The 14,626-nt window shown below is 49.8% G+C and overlaps 1 protein-coding gene across 1 annotated transcript in view; it reads left to right on the forward strand.

Annotated features, from left to right (window-relative positions):
• Nucleotides 400-14,626, forward strand: part of LOC102167784 (multidrug resistance-associated protein 4-like) — a 172,357-nt gene continuing 158,130 nt past the window's right edge. The window contains 3 exon segments of the mRNA XM_021065399.1: nucleotides 400-1,498; nucleotides 13,786-13,908; nucleotides 14,441-14,561. Coding sequence (XP_020921058.1) covers nucleotides 1,425-1,498; nucleotides 13,786-13,908; nucleotides 14,441-14,561 — 318 coding nt within the window. The 5' untranslated portion in view covers nucleotides 400-1,424.

The following is a 14,626-nucleotide window of genomic DNA, read 5'->3' on the forward strand; positions in this document are numbered from 1 at the left end:
GCTCTCCTCTGGTACCTGCATGTGTCTTCATTGTTTGATCGCAGGGCTCCTGTGCTTGGAAACGATAAATGGCCTGTTTTGAATCACCCGGGTCCGAGTCCCTATCCATCCTACCTAACACATTTTCCCAGAGCACAGAGTGCCTCAGTCTTGATGCCCACCCTGGGTGCCCTTCAGGGGATGCTGAAGGTTAGTGACTGCAGTGGTTATTGACTTAATCCTTGTAGAGGCGGATGACAAGTGCCAGTTTTCAGTTGGCAGGACCCCTTCAGTTTCATAAACCTGACCATGGTTTTGGGGACATTTCATTCCACAGTGCTGGGAATACTGATTCCCAGGTCTGGCAAAGATTTCATTGATGGGCCACTCAGTGTGCTCTTACTGGACTAGACCCTATTAACAGCAGCCCACATTCTCTTGACCTTCTTGAAAATGTGGCAGTTTTGCAAAGCATCAGCTTAACTATTAAAGATAGTTAAAAAAAATAAAAATAATTAAAAGGGCAGTCATGTTCCCAGAAATGCCCATAACTGGTGTTTTATTCCATATACCACTGTTCTTCCACTAGGTTCTGAGCACATGATGAAAACTATCCTAAGGCTGTCTCTCTCGCCGTATTCCCCTTTCTCAATCTAAAAGATCAGCCAAAAGCTCACAGAGGTTCCCCTGCACAAGGCAGCAAAGTGAGATGCCAAAAGCCTTTTGGAAGGTGATCTTCCAAAATCATTTGAGTTCTCCTAATCCTGTTAATGTATCTTTGGATGTTGCAACGTTACAAACATAATCTGTGCTAAATCCAGCCATTGTCCGATGTCAACTGTTTGGCAGCAAGTTGGGGAATCTCCCAGAGCATCCTAGTTTGGCCCTGATGAAGGCAGGGTGCCCAGAGAGTGTACCGCTAAGGCCACTGCCTGCTTTCTCTGGGTCTTCAGAACGCTGCGGGGGCGTTTCTGAGCTGCAGGGGCGGGCAGATACCACGCCTTCCCTCTCCACCTTCCGGTTGGGTACCCGGGCTGGGAGCAGGAACTAAGGCAGAGCTTGCAGCCAGGTGCTAGCATGCTGGTGTCTAGGCGTGGTCCTTGGGCAGGTCTACCACTTCCATCCGTAGGTGCCTACCGCCTCGCCTCGCACTTTCTGGACGGCCTCCGTCAGGCCACCCCTTTGCCCCGCTGTCCCCGCACGAGCCAGCTGCTCTGGGCTTTGGGCCCATCAGGGAACGGCGTACAGTTGGCGGCCCCGCGAGGCGGCGCGGCCTGGGAGGCGGACCGCAGGCGCTCCATTCCCTGAAGCGAGTGTTTCCTGGGATCCCGCAGCGCAGACCCGTGCGCCAGCCTGGGGTCCAGCATCCCTGCCGACCCTTCTAGGAGCAGCGTGAGCGGCACCGCTGCGGGAGCAGTGCGACCGCACCCGGCTCAGCAGTCAGGATGCTGCCGGTGTACCCGGAGGCGAAGCACAACCCGCTGCGGGACTCGAACATCTGCTCGCGCCTGTTGTTCTGGTGAGCGCCCCGCCTGAGCTGTGACACCCCCGCCACAGCGCTTGCGCCTTTCGGGAACATAGGGTTGGGGCGAGTAAGCGCTTCCCGCTGGTGCCCTGGCATATCGGCTTACCGGTGACAATTGAGCGGCCCCACGCCGGTCGCTTGGTCCCCGCCTGGGCGCGCGGGGGCGGAGGAGCAGGGCCGGGGAGGGGGGCCTGGCGGCGAGGGCACCGGGCGTCCCTGCCTTTCCTCGCTGCCCCGCCAGCCCGTAGGAGGAGGAGGAGGAGGGGGAGCCGCTGGAGCAGGAGGGGGAGAGGCGGAGAACCAGGGCTGCCCAGGGGGAATCTACACCCAGCAGGAGAATGCGCTGCGCCCCCTCCCCGCCCCCTTCTCTGCGTAGCCTGCTTCCCCAGTACTGCTGGGGAGTTCGCAGTTCTGAACTAAAGCGGCACCCTTTTCCCCTAAGCAAGCAGCTTATGAACAGCTTCCTTTATCTAATTCGTGCCCTGGACCAGTTGCCATCTTCCACTAATGCCCCTGGCCTGTCCTCCGGGGTCGTGGTCACAGGGCAGGAAGTGGGCAGCCCCTCAGCCCGCTGGAGCTCAGGGAGCTTGGCCTGATGTCTCACTCCCCACTTTCTGCTGCTTCTGTGCTCACTTCCTCAGGCCCTTTTCTGCCTCCAGCTCTTAAGGTGTCCTGGGTTCTAGGAACTGTCTCTGCTCCTCCTCCTCCCACCTCAGAAGGTCGGCCCCATTTACTGGGTTCCCTAAATGTCCACACACAGTGAGGTTTGGTGATCTTTGAAGATGTGGGTTGAGGATCAACAGGGGAAGGCCTTGCCCCTCCCCTGCCTCTTCCTCCTCAGCGCCCATCCCTCTGAGGTAGGAGGCAGTGTCTCACCTCCTGTGGGCACAGACACTCAGTTTTTTGGGTTTTTTTTTTTTTTTTTTTTTTTGGCCTATCCCTGAGGCATGCTGAAGTTCCCCACACCAGGGTTCAAATCCAAGCCATAGCTGTAAGCTGCAACCAGGGACACAGCCGTGACAACGCTGGATCCTTAACCCACTGAGCCACAAGAGAATTCCCAGCACAGCCGCTCTGACCACTCCAGGACCTGCTGAGACTTTCAGAAATATTTTTCTACATTATGCAGATTCCTATGTTACCAAATAATATTTGTAAAAGTTTGGCCAAGTGTAGCCTCTTTCTTTGCCCCCAGCTAAGGAAACGGGAGGTGCACAGAGGTAAAAACATCTCTGGGCCCAAAGCAGTACAACTTAGTAAGTGGAGAGGATGGCGCTGTCTGAGCTTCAGAGGTTGAGAGTTGAATGTGGCCGAGGTCCTTGGAAGGCAGGGGAGGGAGAGTTACATTGAGTTTGAGGAGCTGGTGTGATCCAGGAACAGAACAGGTGGTGCTTATAAAAACTGCCTTGTTTCTTAGATTGTGCAGAAATTCTCTTTCTTAAATCTCTTAAGAAGTGCACCTCCAAAGCATATTGCACGCCCTACAGGTGGTGGCTTCTTTCCTAGACTTAGCAATCTGGTGTCAGTGTTCCTGCCCAATCTTTTTTTTTTTTTGGCTTTTTGCTATTTCTTGGGCCGCTCCCTCCACATATGGAGGTTCCCAGGCTAGGGGTCAAATCGGAGCTATAGCCACTGGCCTACGCCAGAGCCACAGCAATGTGGAATCCAAGCCGCGTCTGCAACCTACACCACAGCTCATGGCGACGCCGGATCATTAACCCACTGAGCAAGGGCAGGGACCGAACCCGCAACCTCATGGTTCCTAGTCGGATTCATTAACCACTGCGCCACGACGGGAACTCCCCGCCCAATCTTTATTTCTGAAGTGTCCCTTGGTTCCTGATAGATTTTTGGCTTGATTGTAGAGAAAAGATTTTGTGTTCTTTGTAGTCAGGTCTTCTGACAGGCCATGATCCTATGCATTGCACTTGCATCTTTTATTTTGGAAGGATATAAATGACTTGGTGTAGCAGCCTCCCTCCTGCCCCGTCTCCCCCAGAGGGGGAAAACAAAATACCTTGATTTGATGCAAAATCAGATTAGTAGTAAAATTTTTGATTGCTTGAGGTTATAGAGCTGCTATCTTTCTCTCTTTTTTTTTCTCTTAACTTTTCAAAGGTCTCTTGTGGCGCAGCAGGTTAAGGATCTGGCATTATCAATCACTACAGGGGCTTGGGTTGCTGCTGTGGCGTGGGTTTGATCCTTGGCCTGGGAATGTCCACATGCTGCAGGTGCAGCCAAAAAAAAAAAAAAAAATTAAAATTTTCCTTTTCACCCGTACCAGGCAGCTCAACTTTTGCTTTGCCCAGGACAGTCCTGGTTTATACTCCTTATCATATTGTATTTATTAACTATACCCTGTTTTACTACTAAGAGTATCTTAGGTTGGATGATAAATAATATGATTGCCCTGATGGAGCTGAAGTTCATATTCCATAAAATGTGCCCCTCCCCTGTGCCATGGATTGTGGGTGGGAGCTTGGACAAGGTCATGGCAGTATTGGCTATACTTTTGCCAAAAGTAATGACTAGTGCAAACCTATTACTATAGCTATCCCACTTGAGCAGGTATTCTCCTAAGGTAACTCTTGACCCGTGGTTTGTGCATGACAGTGATGGCCGTGAAAGCTACAGGGAGAGTGGGTCCTCCCTGAGGTGGCACCTGGCAGGCCCAGTGTGTGGGCGTCTGGGTTGGGTGGTCCTGCTGGGCTGTGGGAACTGGGGCGACGATGACAGTCATGGGGAAGTCTCCTGTGGTCCAGTCCCAGGGAATATAGGGATCCCCTGAAGATGTGTGCGAGTCCAGCCAGTGAAGGCACTTAGCTCCAGCAGAGAGGGCCATCTGAACAGGAAGCTGAGGCCAGGGGACCATGAGGCACCAGGGAAGTCCTGGGTCAGGTGGAGAGGCCTGCAGGCACGCAGGTGACCCAGACCTTCACTGTCTTCGCTCGCTTAGACCATGAGCTGACTGCAGTGCCTTTGCAGTGGGCCAGGAGGAAGAGTGGGCTGTGGACTCCGAGGGCCTGGGTGGCTTCCCTGTTGCCCTTGGGCTCTGCAGAGGCTGAGGAAGCCGGATCCACACCCCTGATGGAAGGACCCGGTCTGTTGGCGATTTGAACTCTGTGGTGACTGTCCTGGCTGATGCCAATTGATCTTGGTCCAATTCGACCCCTAGCCTGGGAACCTCTATATGCCACGGGAGCAGCGCAAGAAATAGCAAAAAAAAAAAAAAAAAAAAAAAGAACAACCTGGAGCCAGCTGGAAGAGGCATTGGTGAGAATAAGAGGGCCGTAATGCTGCATCAGTGTCTTAAGATCCTCAGCTCGCTCAGTGAAACGGAAGGAAATGCATCAAATGCTGCTCCGTGAACACAGGGCCTTTCATTCTAACTTTCCGTGTTTTCAATGACTTACTCCTCTGGGGAACTGAAGGCACAGCTTGCGTCTGATAGGTGGACCGCAAGAGTCACAACTCCAAGGGACTGGGGACCAAAGGAAGCAATCACGGAGGATGCTATTCAGGACTTCACACCTGAGCCAAGCTGACCGAACCACACTGAGGCTGGGCCAGATGGAGGGGGGCCTAGCTGGTCTGTGCTGAAAGAGTCTTCAGGAGAAGAAAATGTCTAAAAATTACAACTGTGCTGTGTGGAGACTTTGGGGAAAAAAAGTTAGCAAGTTTTGGGGCGGTTCCAAATGAAGTAGGCACCTTGTTCTGAATAAATTGTTTTTTGTTTTATTTTGTTTTTTTTTTTTCGTCCTGAGGCACGTGGAAGTTCCTGGGCCAGGGATCGAACCCATACCGCAGCAGTGATAAGGCCTGGTTCTTAACCTGCTATGCCGCAGAGGAACCCCATGAATGAGTTTTTTATGAATTAGGAGAGATAATTGACTTAAATATATGCATCTTCCTGATTTCTTGTGGTGAAAATATCTTTTTTTCTTGTCCTTTTTGGGGATATAAAATAAATGGAGTCTGGATTCCCTCTGTGGCGCAGCGTGTTAATCCAGCTTGTCCTGTGGCATTGCAGGTTCAATCCCCAGCCTGGCAGAGCGGGTTAAGGATCCAGCATTGCTGCAGCTGTGGTGTAGGATTCAATCCCTGGGAATTTCCATATGCCCCGAGTTCAGCCCAAAAAGAAAAAAAAAAAAAATGAGGTCACATATTGGGCATATGTGGGTTTATTACTGTGTCAAGTAGCAAGTATTTCGGTTTATCCGGCACTTACTTTGCATTGGGTCTCAGGTGCGTGGGGGAAAGGAGAACAGTAAGGAGGAGGCTGTGGCCCAGTGGGGCTCACACCGTCCCCTGAAGGTAGAGGTTCCTCAGATTTCCTGTTTGACTGTGGTCACAGCGGCCAGGCCAGGAGGAGCTCTCTTTGCCTGTGAAAGGCTTTTGCAGAGAACAGCAGCATAAGGCGCCCACCCTCTGGAATGTTTCCCCAAGAACCTTCTCTCAGGTTCTTGAGGTTAACCAGCCTGCGCCTCTCTGAGTACATCCAACACTTTAGATTTCTCATGAATTCTTATTCAAATGGAGTGGGATTTTTTTGTTTGTTTGTTTTGTTTTTGTTTTTGCTTTTTAGAGCCCCACCTGTGGCATAGGGAGTTTCCCAGGCAAGGGGTGAAATGGGAGCTGTAGCCACCAACCTACACCACAGCAAAGCCAGACCCGAGCTGCCAGATCCGAGCTGCGTTTGCAACCTACACCAGAACTCATGGGAACACTGGATCCTAATCTCACTGAGCGAGGCCAGGGGTCGAGGCTGCATCCTTATGGATCCTGGTCAGGCTCATTTCTGCTGTGCCTCGATGCGAACTCATCAAATGGAGATTGTGGTGGAGGCTAGCCCTGGCAGTTCTAGGCAGGGGGAGGCTCAGAGATTCTTGGATGTTCAGCCTGTTTCCCAGCTTTGATCCTGTGGTGATTGAAGAAGGCTGAGGGAATCCTGCCCCCCTCTTCAGTTTTATGCAAAGCCCTGGTGTCATGCAAAGCCAGTCATGCCCTGTGCCCTGTTTCTCTCAGGCCCAATGTCTGTTACATAAATAGCAAAAGACAGAAGTTAAGTAAACTTAACCCTAAGCCCAAGAAAGCTCCCCTGCAAACCAGAGCATCTCAGGGTATCTGTGGGATGACTGCCAAGTTCTCTTAGCCTCCTGCAAATTTTGGACAAAAACGGTGATATTTGTATACAGCTTTTATAAACACCGCACTGCTAGGTTGTCCAGGGCTGAGGTGATGCAAATGTATGCCGAGGTTTTACAGACAAAGAGTCTGTTAATCATAGCCGCAGTCCCAGTAAACAACTTCCATGTGGACTTTTGTGTGGGAACGGCGTGGCTGGGGAGGATTGTGTGTGAATCCAAGGCCCACGTGTGCCCTTCTTGTCTCCTACTCCTGGGCCCGAGGTGGCTGTTCCTGTGCTGTGGCAGTGACCACTTTGTCTCTTCCCAGAAGCCCTCCCTTCCTCCAGGCAGATGATTCCCAGCCCTGGCTGAGGGCCAGAGTTGTCCCGTGGGGAAGAAGCCAGCCTCCCCAGGGAGGCGTCTTTGCAGGCGTCACTGCAGACTGATGGCAGTGGGTCATGTCCATGGGATCATGTGTTCATGAATGTACAGTGTTTCTGGGAACCACACTGGTCACAGGGGTTACAGCGTAAGCCCCACTCTGTCACGGAGATGGCGCTGCTAAGGGCAGTGTCTGCACAGTGGGCAGCTGTCCACACCCGTGTTGTGCAGACATGAGGTTGCAACCCATCAGTGGGTAAGGAAATCAATTTTAGTGAACTTAGTGTTTCTTAAAATAGTTTAAATATATGGTATAATTTTACACAGTATTTACCATTTTTACATATATAGGTGAGTGGTATTAATTATAATACATTCTTACACAACCATCATCACATCAACAGAATTCTCTTTATATAAAGCAGAAACTCTGTACCCATTACTACAACCCCCTCACCCAATCCCCTGGCTGTCATTGTTCTTCTTTTTTGTCTTTTTTTCTGGGGCTGCACCTGAGGCAGGCTAGGGGTCTAATTGGAGCTGTAGCCACCGGCCACAGCCACAGCCACAGCAACAGTAATGTAGGATCGGAGCTGCTTCTGCGACCTACACCACAGCTCATGGCAACGCTGGGTCCTTAACCCACTGAGCGAGGCCAGGGATCGAACCCGCCACCTCATCGGTTCCTAGTCGGATTCGTTAACCACTGAGCCACGAGGGGCAGTCCTCCTTGTTCTACTTTCTGTCTGTATAATTTTGATTCTTTTGGGGACTTCATGTAAGATGAATCATAATGACCTTAAGGTTCATCTGTGTTGTAGCACGTGTCAGAACTTCCTTTTTTTTTTTTTTTTTTTTTTTTCTCTCTTTCTTTAAGGGCTGCACCCACGACATATGGAAGTTCCCAGGCTAGGGGTCAAATCAGAGCTGCAGCTGCTGGCCTATACCACAACCACAACAATGCAGATCCTTAACCCACTGAGCAAGGCCAGGGATCAAATCTGCATCTTCATGGATACTAGTCGGATTCTTAACTAGCTGAGCCACGGTGGGAACTCCTAGAATTCCCACCCTCCTTTTATTTTTGCTTTTTAGGGCCACACCCTCAGCATATGGAGATTCCAAGACTGGGGGTCCATTTGGAGGTATAGCAGCTGGCCTACACCACAGCCACAGCAATGCAGGATCCGAGCTGCATCTGTAACCTACACAACAGCTCACAGTAATGCCAGATCCTTAGCCCACTGAGTGAGGCCTGGGATTGAACCCACAACCTCATGGTTACTAGTCGGATTTGTTCCTGCTGTGCCACAATGGGAACTCCCAGAATTTCCTTTTTCAGGGTAAATAATATTCTGTGTCTGTGTCTACCATACTTTATCCACTCCTTGGACACTTGAGTAGCCTCCACCTTTTGGCTACTGTGAAGAATGCTCCTGTCATTATAGATATACCGTGATTGACGTTTCCTTTATAACAGTAGGGTAGGATAGAAAATATCCAAGTGGCATAGAAAAATCAGGGGAAGTGGGTACTCAGTGTGGGCAGACCCTGAGTGCCCAAGAGCGTTTTAGAATGTGGATTTTTATGGGAAATTTTCTTACTTCTTTTAGCTATTATTTAAAAAAATATTGATATGTACCACACCAGACAAGTTTGTTGTCATGATCTTGTGTGTGGGCTTCCAGTTAGTGACTTTAGGGATGAGATGATAGGTACAAAGGACATCTGAGAAGTGCCATAGAAATTACCCCTGGAACCAAGGAAGCGAGGTGTGCTAGAGAGTTCCGAGAGGGCTCCATGAAGGAGCTGGCACTTGAATAGGTGTCATCAGTTAAGCCGGCTTTTAAAAAGGGGGCGGTCGGAACACTCACTCATTGCTGATGGGAATGCAAAATGGGGCAGCTGCTTTGGCAGTTTCTTCCAAAACTGAACATATGCTTATTATATGATTCAGCCTTTCCTCTTTTTGGCATTTATCCAAACTCTGGAGATGGTAAAAAGATCAGTGGTTGACAGGGGTTGGAGGGAGAGAAGGATAAACAAGGAGAGCACGGAGATTTTTAGGGCAGTGACATTACTCTGTGAGGTATAATAATTTAGATACATGTCCTTACGCCTTTGTCAAAACCCATGGATTGCACAACAAGAGTGAACTAAAGTAAACCATGAACTTTGGGTAATGATGGATGTTTCAGTGTAAGTTCATCAGTCATAGCATCAGTTACCGTCTCTGTTGACGGAGGTTGGTCAGGAGGAGGTTGTGTGTGTGGGGGCAGTGGGTATACAGGAACTCTCTGTACTTTTTGCTCAGAGTTGCTGTGAACTTAAAAAACTGCGCTAAGATATTTTTATTTGGAGTTCCTGGGTGGCTTGGTGGTTAAGCATTTGTCATTGATGTAGCTCAGGTCTGATCCCTTGCCTGGGAACTTCCTCATTCTGCAGGGATGGCCAAAAAAGAAAGCAAAGTCTACTTGAAACAAAGGCTAAAGACTGGGGCTGGGGAATAGAGGGAGTGTCGGCGAGTGTGTTGAGGGGATAAGATGGCAACTAGCCTGGCCATGAGAAAGGGTTCCTGCTGGGAAGGGATATGGGACTGGACAAGCAGGTGGGGGCCACTGCAGATGGGCAGGCACTCACACAGGTGATGCCAGTACCGAGGCACAGCTTTGAGAGCCACTTGAGATGACATATCTCCTAAGTTAGCCTAAATGCACAGATGTTTATTTTCCATGGACTGATAAACCCTGAGCAGCCTGTGACAACATCAAGGTAACTCACCAGATTCTGTGAGTTCTTTAGCCTTGAGTTAGGTGTCTTATTATTATTATTTTGCTTTTTAGGGCTGCCCTCATGGCATTTGGAGGTTCCCAGGCTAGGGGTCGAATCAGAGCTATAGCTGCTGACCTACACCACAGCCACAGCAACTCCAGATCTGAGGTGCGTCTGTGACCTACACCACAGCTCATGGCAATGCCAGATTCTTAACCCACTGAACGAGGCCAGGGATCACAACCTCATGGTTCCTAGTCGGATTTGTTTCCGCTTTGCCACGATGGGAACTCCTAGGTGTCTTTTTAACTAAGAAAATGTGAATTGCATGTTCACATGCATTGAATTCAGCATCCAGAACAGTTCTTTGATTCAGGTAAGGTAGTTTCTTTCCTATGGTTTCTGGTTTTAGGAATCCCAACGAGCAGCGTGGGAGGCTTGCTGGGTTAGGCACTAGTGCTCTTTACTCTCAGGAGGGACCCCTGGAGCCTGGAAGCCAGAGCTCTGTCATCCCTCCTGGGGGATGGAACTTCATAGTTTGGGAGAAAGCGTTTGATTGGCCCCCCATTCAGGGGCGAGTCCCACCAGATACTCAGGGGCTCGGAGGGTCTTGGTCAGGATTGAGTCCTGTACCTAGTGGTGGCCATGCATGCTGTGTGCTAAGTAGGCAGGTTGTCACCTGCTGGTGGTGAGGTCCCTTCCTTGTTAGTTACAACCAGTACTGATTTAATCCCTTCAAAACCCTGGGAGTTGGCCAGCACGAGTAATATTTTCCTTGTGATTCCTTGCTTTATTCTGTGTTACTGAATTGTGTGCAGATGTGTCAATTAAGGAATTAGGGCAGTTATCATGCGGAATGGTTGTAGTGTGGGAAGAAGTTTTGGGAAGATGTGTGGTGATAAGGTAGGGGGCTGTGACCGTAGGATTAATGGGCCGGTATATTTCTTGCCTATTTAGTGGTAAAGCTCACAGATGTATACTTTTGTTTTAGAAGGAAATTGAGACCTAGAGATACTAGTCATGGAAATGCTGAACTGGGGTGGAGAAGGGGAAGGGCCACATTTGAGGCCCTGGATCCTCAGAACCACTGCTGCTACTAGAGTCCAGTCTTCTGGCTCCTAGACTGTTTTTTTTTGTTTGTTTGTTTGTTTGTCTTTTTAGAGCTGTACCCGTAGCATATGGAAGTTCCCAGCCTAGGTGTTGAATCGTAGCTGTGACTCTCGGCCTACACCACAGGCACAGCAATGCAGGATCCGAGCTGTGTCTGTGACCTACACCGCAGCTCATGGCAACGCCAGATCCTTTAACCCACTGAGCGAGATGAGGGGTCGAACCCTAGTCCTCATGAATATGGTTGGGCTCATTACCACTGAGCCACAGTGGGAACTCCATGGACTGGGGTTCTTTAGAGGTGCCAGGTGTTGAGGGTTTGAAAAATCTGAAGTTCAATCTCTCTCATTTCTTCTTTGATAATTCGTAGACACTCATTTATTCAACAGATAATTCTTGGGCATCTCCTCTGCACCCATATTGTCCCCAGAATAATGCAATAAATAAGAGAAATGTGGTCTCTGCCTTATGGGTTATTACTGTCCGGCTTTGGAAATTTTCTAACTCTGCCCAAATCAGTTAAATAGTGTTAATCTTTGGGCTATCTCTGCATGTTCATTATTATCGTTTGAATAGTGCACAATGGATGTGAATAGGGTCTTGGGGAATCCTCTTTACAGTTACTGTTTCTTTCCTTTTAACGTTAATAAATAATTTGCAGAGAGATAATTTGAGATTATGTAAATATCGTGTTCCACTAGTTTTAACTTCTGTTGATAAATTTCTAACTCTGTGGTTCCTTTTATGTTTGTTTGTTTGTTAGAGCTTTCCCTTCTCTACTGTTTACATGGCAGTACGGACTCCTGGAGTCTTTCATTATTTTTTTTTTTTGTCTTTTTTTTTGCTATTTTTTGGGGCCACTCCCATGGCATATGGAGGTTCCCAGGCTAGGGGTCTAATCGGAGCTGTAGCCACTGGCCTACGCCAGAGCCACAGCAACACGGGATCCAAGCCGCGTCTGCAACCTACACCACAGCTCACGGCAACGCCGGATCGTTAACCCACTGTGCAGGGGCAGGGATCGAACCCTCAACCTCATGGTTCCTAGTCGGATTCGTTAACCACTGCGCCACGACCGGAACTCCGAGTCTTTCATTATTTAATGGGTTGTCATTCATTGCCATGTATTTGTCGTGATGCTGACAGTACCCCAGGTTTGGGTAGTGAGAGCCATTCAAGCTGGCTTCTCTGTCTTTCTACACATCCTCACGATTCCTGAGCGCTTCCTCACTTGATGGTGCAAGAGGTCCCAGGCCCATCATGGACCTTCTCTGCCTGTGGGTCTTGGTCTGTTGATAGCGATGCTGTGGCTGGGCATGCCTGGGGCGCTGCTCACCTGGGCGTGTACTGGTTCTGGCAGCCCCCACAGACAAGGCCCTTTTGGAGCCAGTGTTGTGGCTGACCGGCCCTGGTGGCTCTTATGATTGTGAGATAGGTTTCAGCAACAACCATCAGGGAACTTTGAAATGTTCAGAGTTCAAGGTTTATCACTCCCGTGTTGTGGAGGGTTCAAGGCACACCTGGGTAGAGAGAGTATGTGTGAGTAAGCGTGGGCTTGGTGTCCTGCCCCTTTGGGGTCAAGGGCAGGATGCCGAGCATTTCTGGGTTCACTTTCTGCCAGTGAATTTAAAATATAAGAGCAGGAATTAAGGTGCAGGAAAGGAGAAGCAAGCAGTCAGTGAGATGATCTGTTCTCAGGTCCACCAGAGATTTCTAAAAATGGGAACTTCAGAGTTCCTGTCATGGCTCAGTGGAAACAAACCCAACTAGGATCCATGAGAGCATGGGTTCAATCCCTGACTTGCTCAGTGGGTTAAGGATCTGGTGTTGCCATGAGCTGTGGTGAGGTTGCAGACATGGTTCACATCCCATATGGCGTAGGCTGGCAGCTATAGTTCAATTTGACCCCTAGCCAGGAAATTTCCATATGTTGCACCTGCGGCCCTAAAAAAAATAGCAAAAAAAAGAAAGAAAGAAAGAGAAGGAAGGAAAGAAGAAGGAAAGAAAGAAAGAAAGAAAGAAAGAAAGAAAGAAAAGAAAAAAGAAAGAAAAGAAAAGAAAACTGGGAACTTCATGGGCGAGGTGGCCTTTTGTCTTTATCTAGTTGTGAGGCTGGCTTGTGTCATGGAGATGGATGTCTTTGAAGCGCGTGTCTCCAAAGCCTAATGTCAGGCACTTACATTAAAGTCAAAGAAGCTAATTATCAGGTGCTTACACAGACCTTGGAACCAGCCATTTCTTCAGGGAGCCTTGCTTCATCTTAGGAAGGATGTTAAAAAACCAAGGAGTGGGTGAAAGGTGCCCAAAGGCGCAGATTCCAGGTATAAAATAAGCAAGTCATGGGATGTGGTGTCCAGTGTGGTGACTGTGGTTAATCACACTGTGTCGCACACATGAAAGCTTCTAAGAGAGTACTTCCTAAAAGTTCTCAATACAAGGAAGAAAAATATGTTAAAAAAACAAAACCCCAAGATCTGGGGTCTGGAATTCTCTCTCTTTTAGGGCCTTTCAGCCTGTAGAGCTAGGGACTCTGTGTGCGTGTGCGTGTGTGTGTAAGTAAATAACTAATTTCCCTCCCATATCTCTGTATATTTAAAATGTGGACCTTCTTGTTTTTCTTGGCCTCACCTGCCGTTCCCAGGCCAGGCATCTAGTCAGAGACTCAGCTGTGACCTACACCACAGCTGCAGAAATGCCAGATCCTTAACCCCTTGCGCCAGGCCGAGGATCGAACCTGAACCTTCCAGAGAAAACACTGGCTCTTTAACCCGCTGTGCCACAGCAGGAACTCTTAGACCATTTTAAGGCAAAGCCCATGAATGTAGGATTCTAATTAGACAGAGATGCCTGGTTTGGATGCATGTCTTTCTCCTTTTCTCTCCATTTTAACAGGTGGCTAACCCCCCTGTTGCGAGTTGGCTACAAGCGGAGGTTAGAGGAAGATGACATGTACTCGGTGCTTCCAGAAGATCGCTCTGCGCACCTTGGAGAAGAGCTGCAGAGGGTGAGCAGCAGGCAGCGAGGCGCAGGGGAGGAAGCGGGAGCAGGTCTCCGTGTGGCTGGTGGTGGGAGTGGGCTCTGCCTTCCCCTGGGCTCTCCTGGAGCCCCCTTCCCGGACCCTGCACGCTCACCCCGCCCCTCAGGCGGAGCCCGGGCCGAGCCGACTCTGGAGGCTGGGGACCCTGTGTGTCCTGGGCACTTGTGGAAGAGGAGGGGCCCGCAGCCAAGGCCGTGGATGCCGGGCTTTGTCCCCGAGGGGGTGTCCCTGGAGGAGCTCAGCTGCCCTCCTGGGCTGCTCCTGTGCTGTGAATCCAGCGGAGCTTGGCAGGCACGTGTATCCTGAGACTGGGCCTCTTTCCCTCAAAGCCTGTTGTTCTGGTGCTTCAGGGTCTGCATCGTTCTGCCTTCAGGAGCCTGCAAGCCATTAGCCAGCCCCTCAGGGACAGTCACAGAGGGCCCTGCAGTAGAGGCTTGTCTCCACGCTGCCCCTCCCCTGCTCCCTGTGGTGGGCAGGCTGTCCTTTACTGTGCTTTGTGTCTCCTCGCAGGTACTGGCATCGAGAAGTTTCGAGAGCTGAGAAAGATGCACAGGAACCTTCTTTAACGAAAGCCATCATCAAGTGTTACTGGAAACCCTATTTAGTTTTGGGAATTTTTACGTTTCTTGAGGTAAAGCTTTTGCATACAGTGCTTGCTTTCAGTGAATGTGGATCAGTCCTGAGATGGACGGGGTG

The sequence above is a fragment of the Sus scrofa genome, chromosome 11 (assembly GCF_000003025.6).
Source record: "Sus scrofa isolate TJ Tabasco breed Duroc chromosome 11, Sscrofa11.1, whole genome shotgun sequence".
Lineage (NCBI taxonomy): Eukaryota > Metazoa > Chordata > Mammalia > Artiodactyla > Suidae > Sus > Sus scrofa.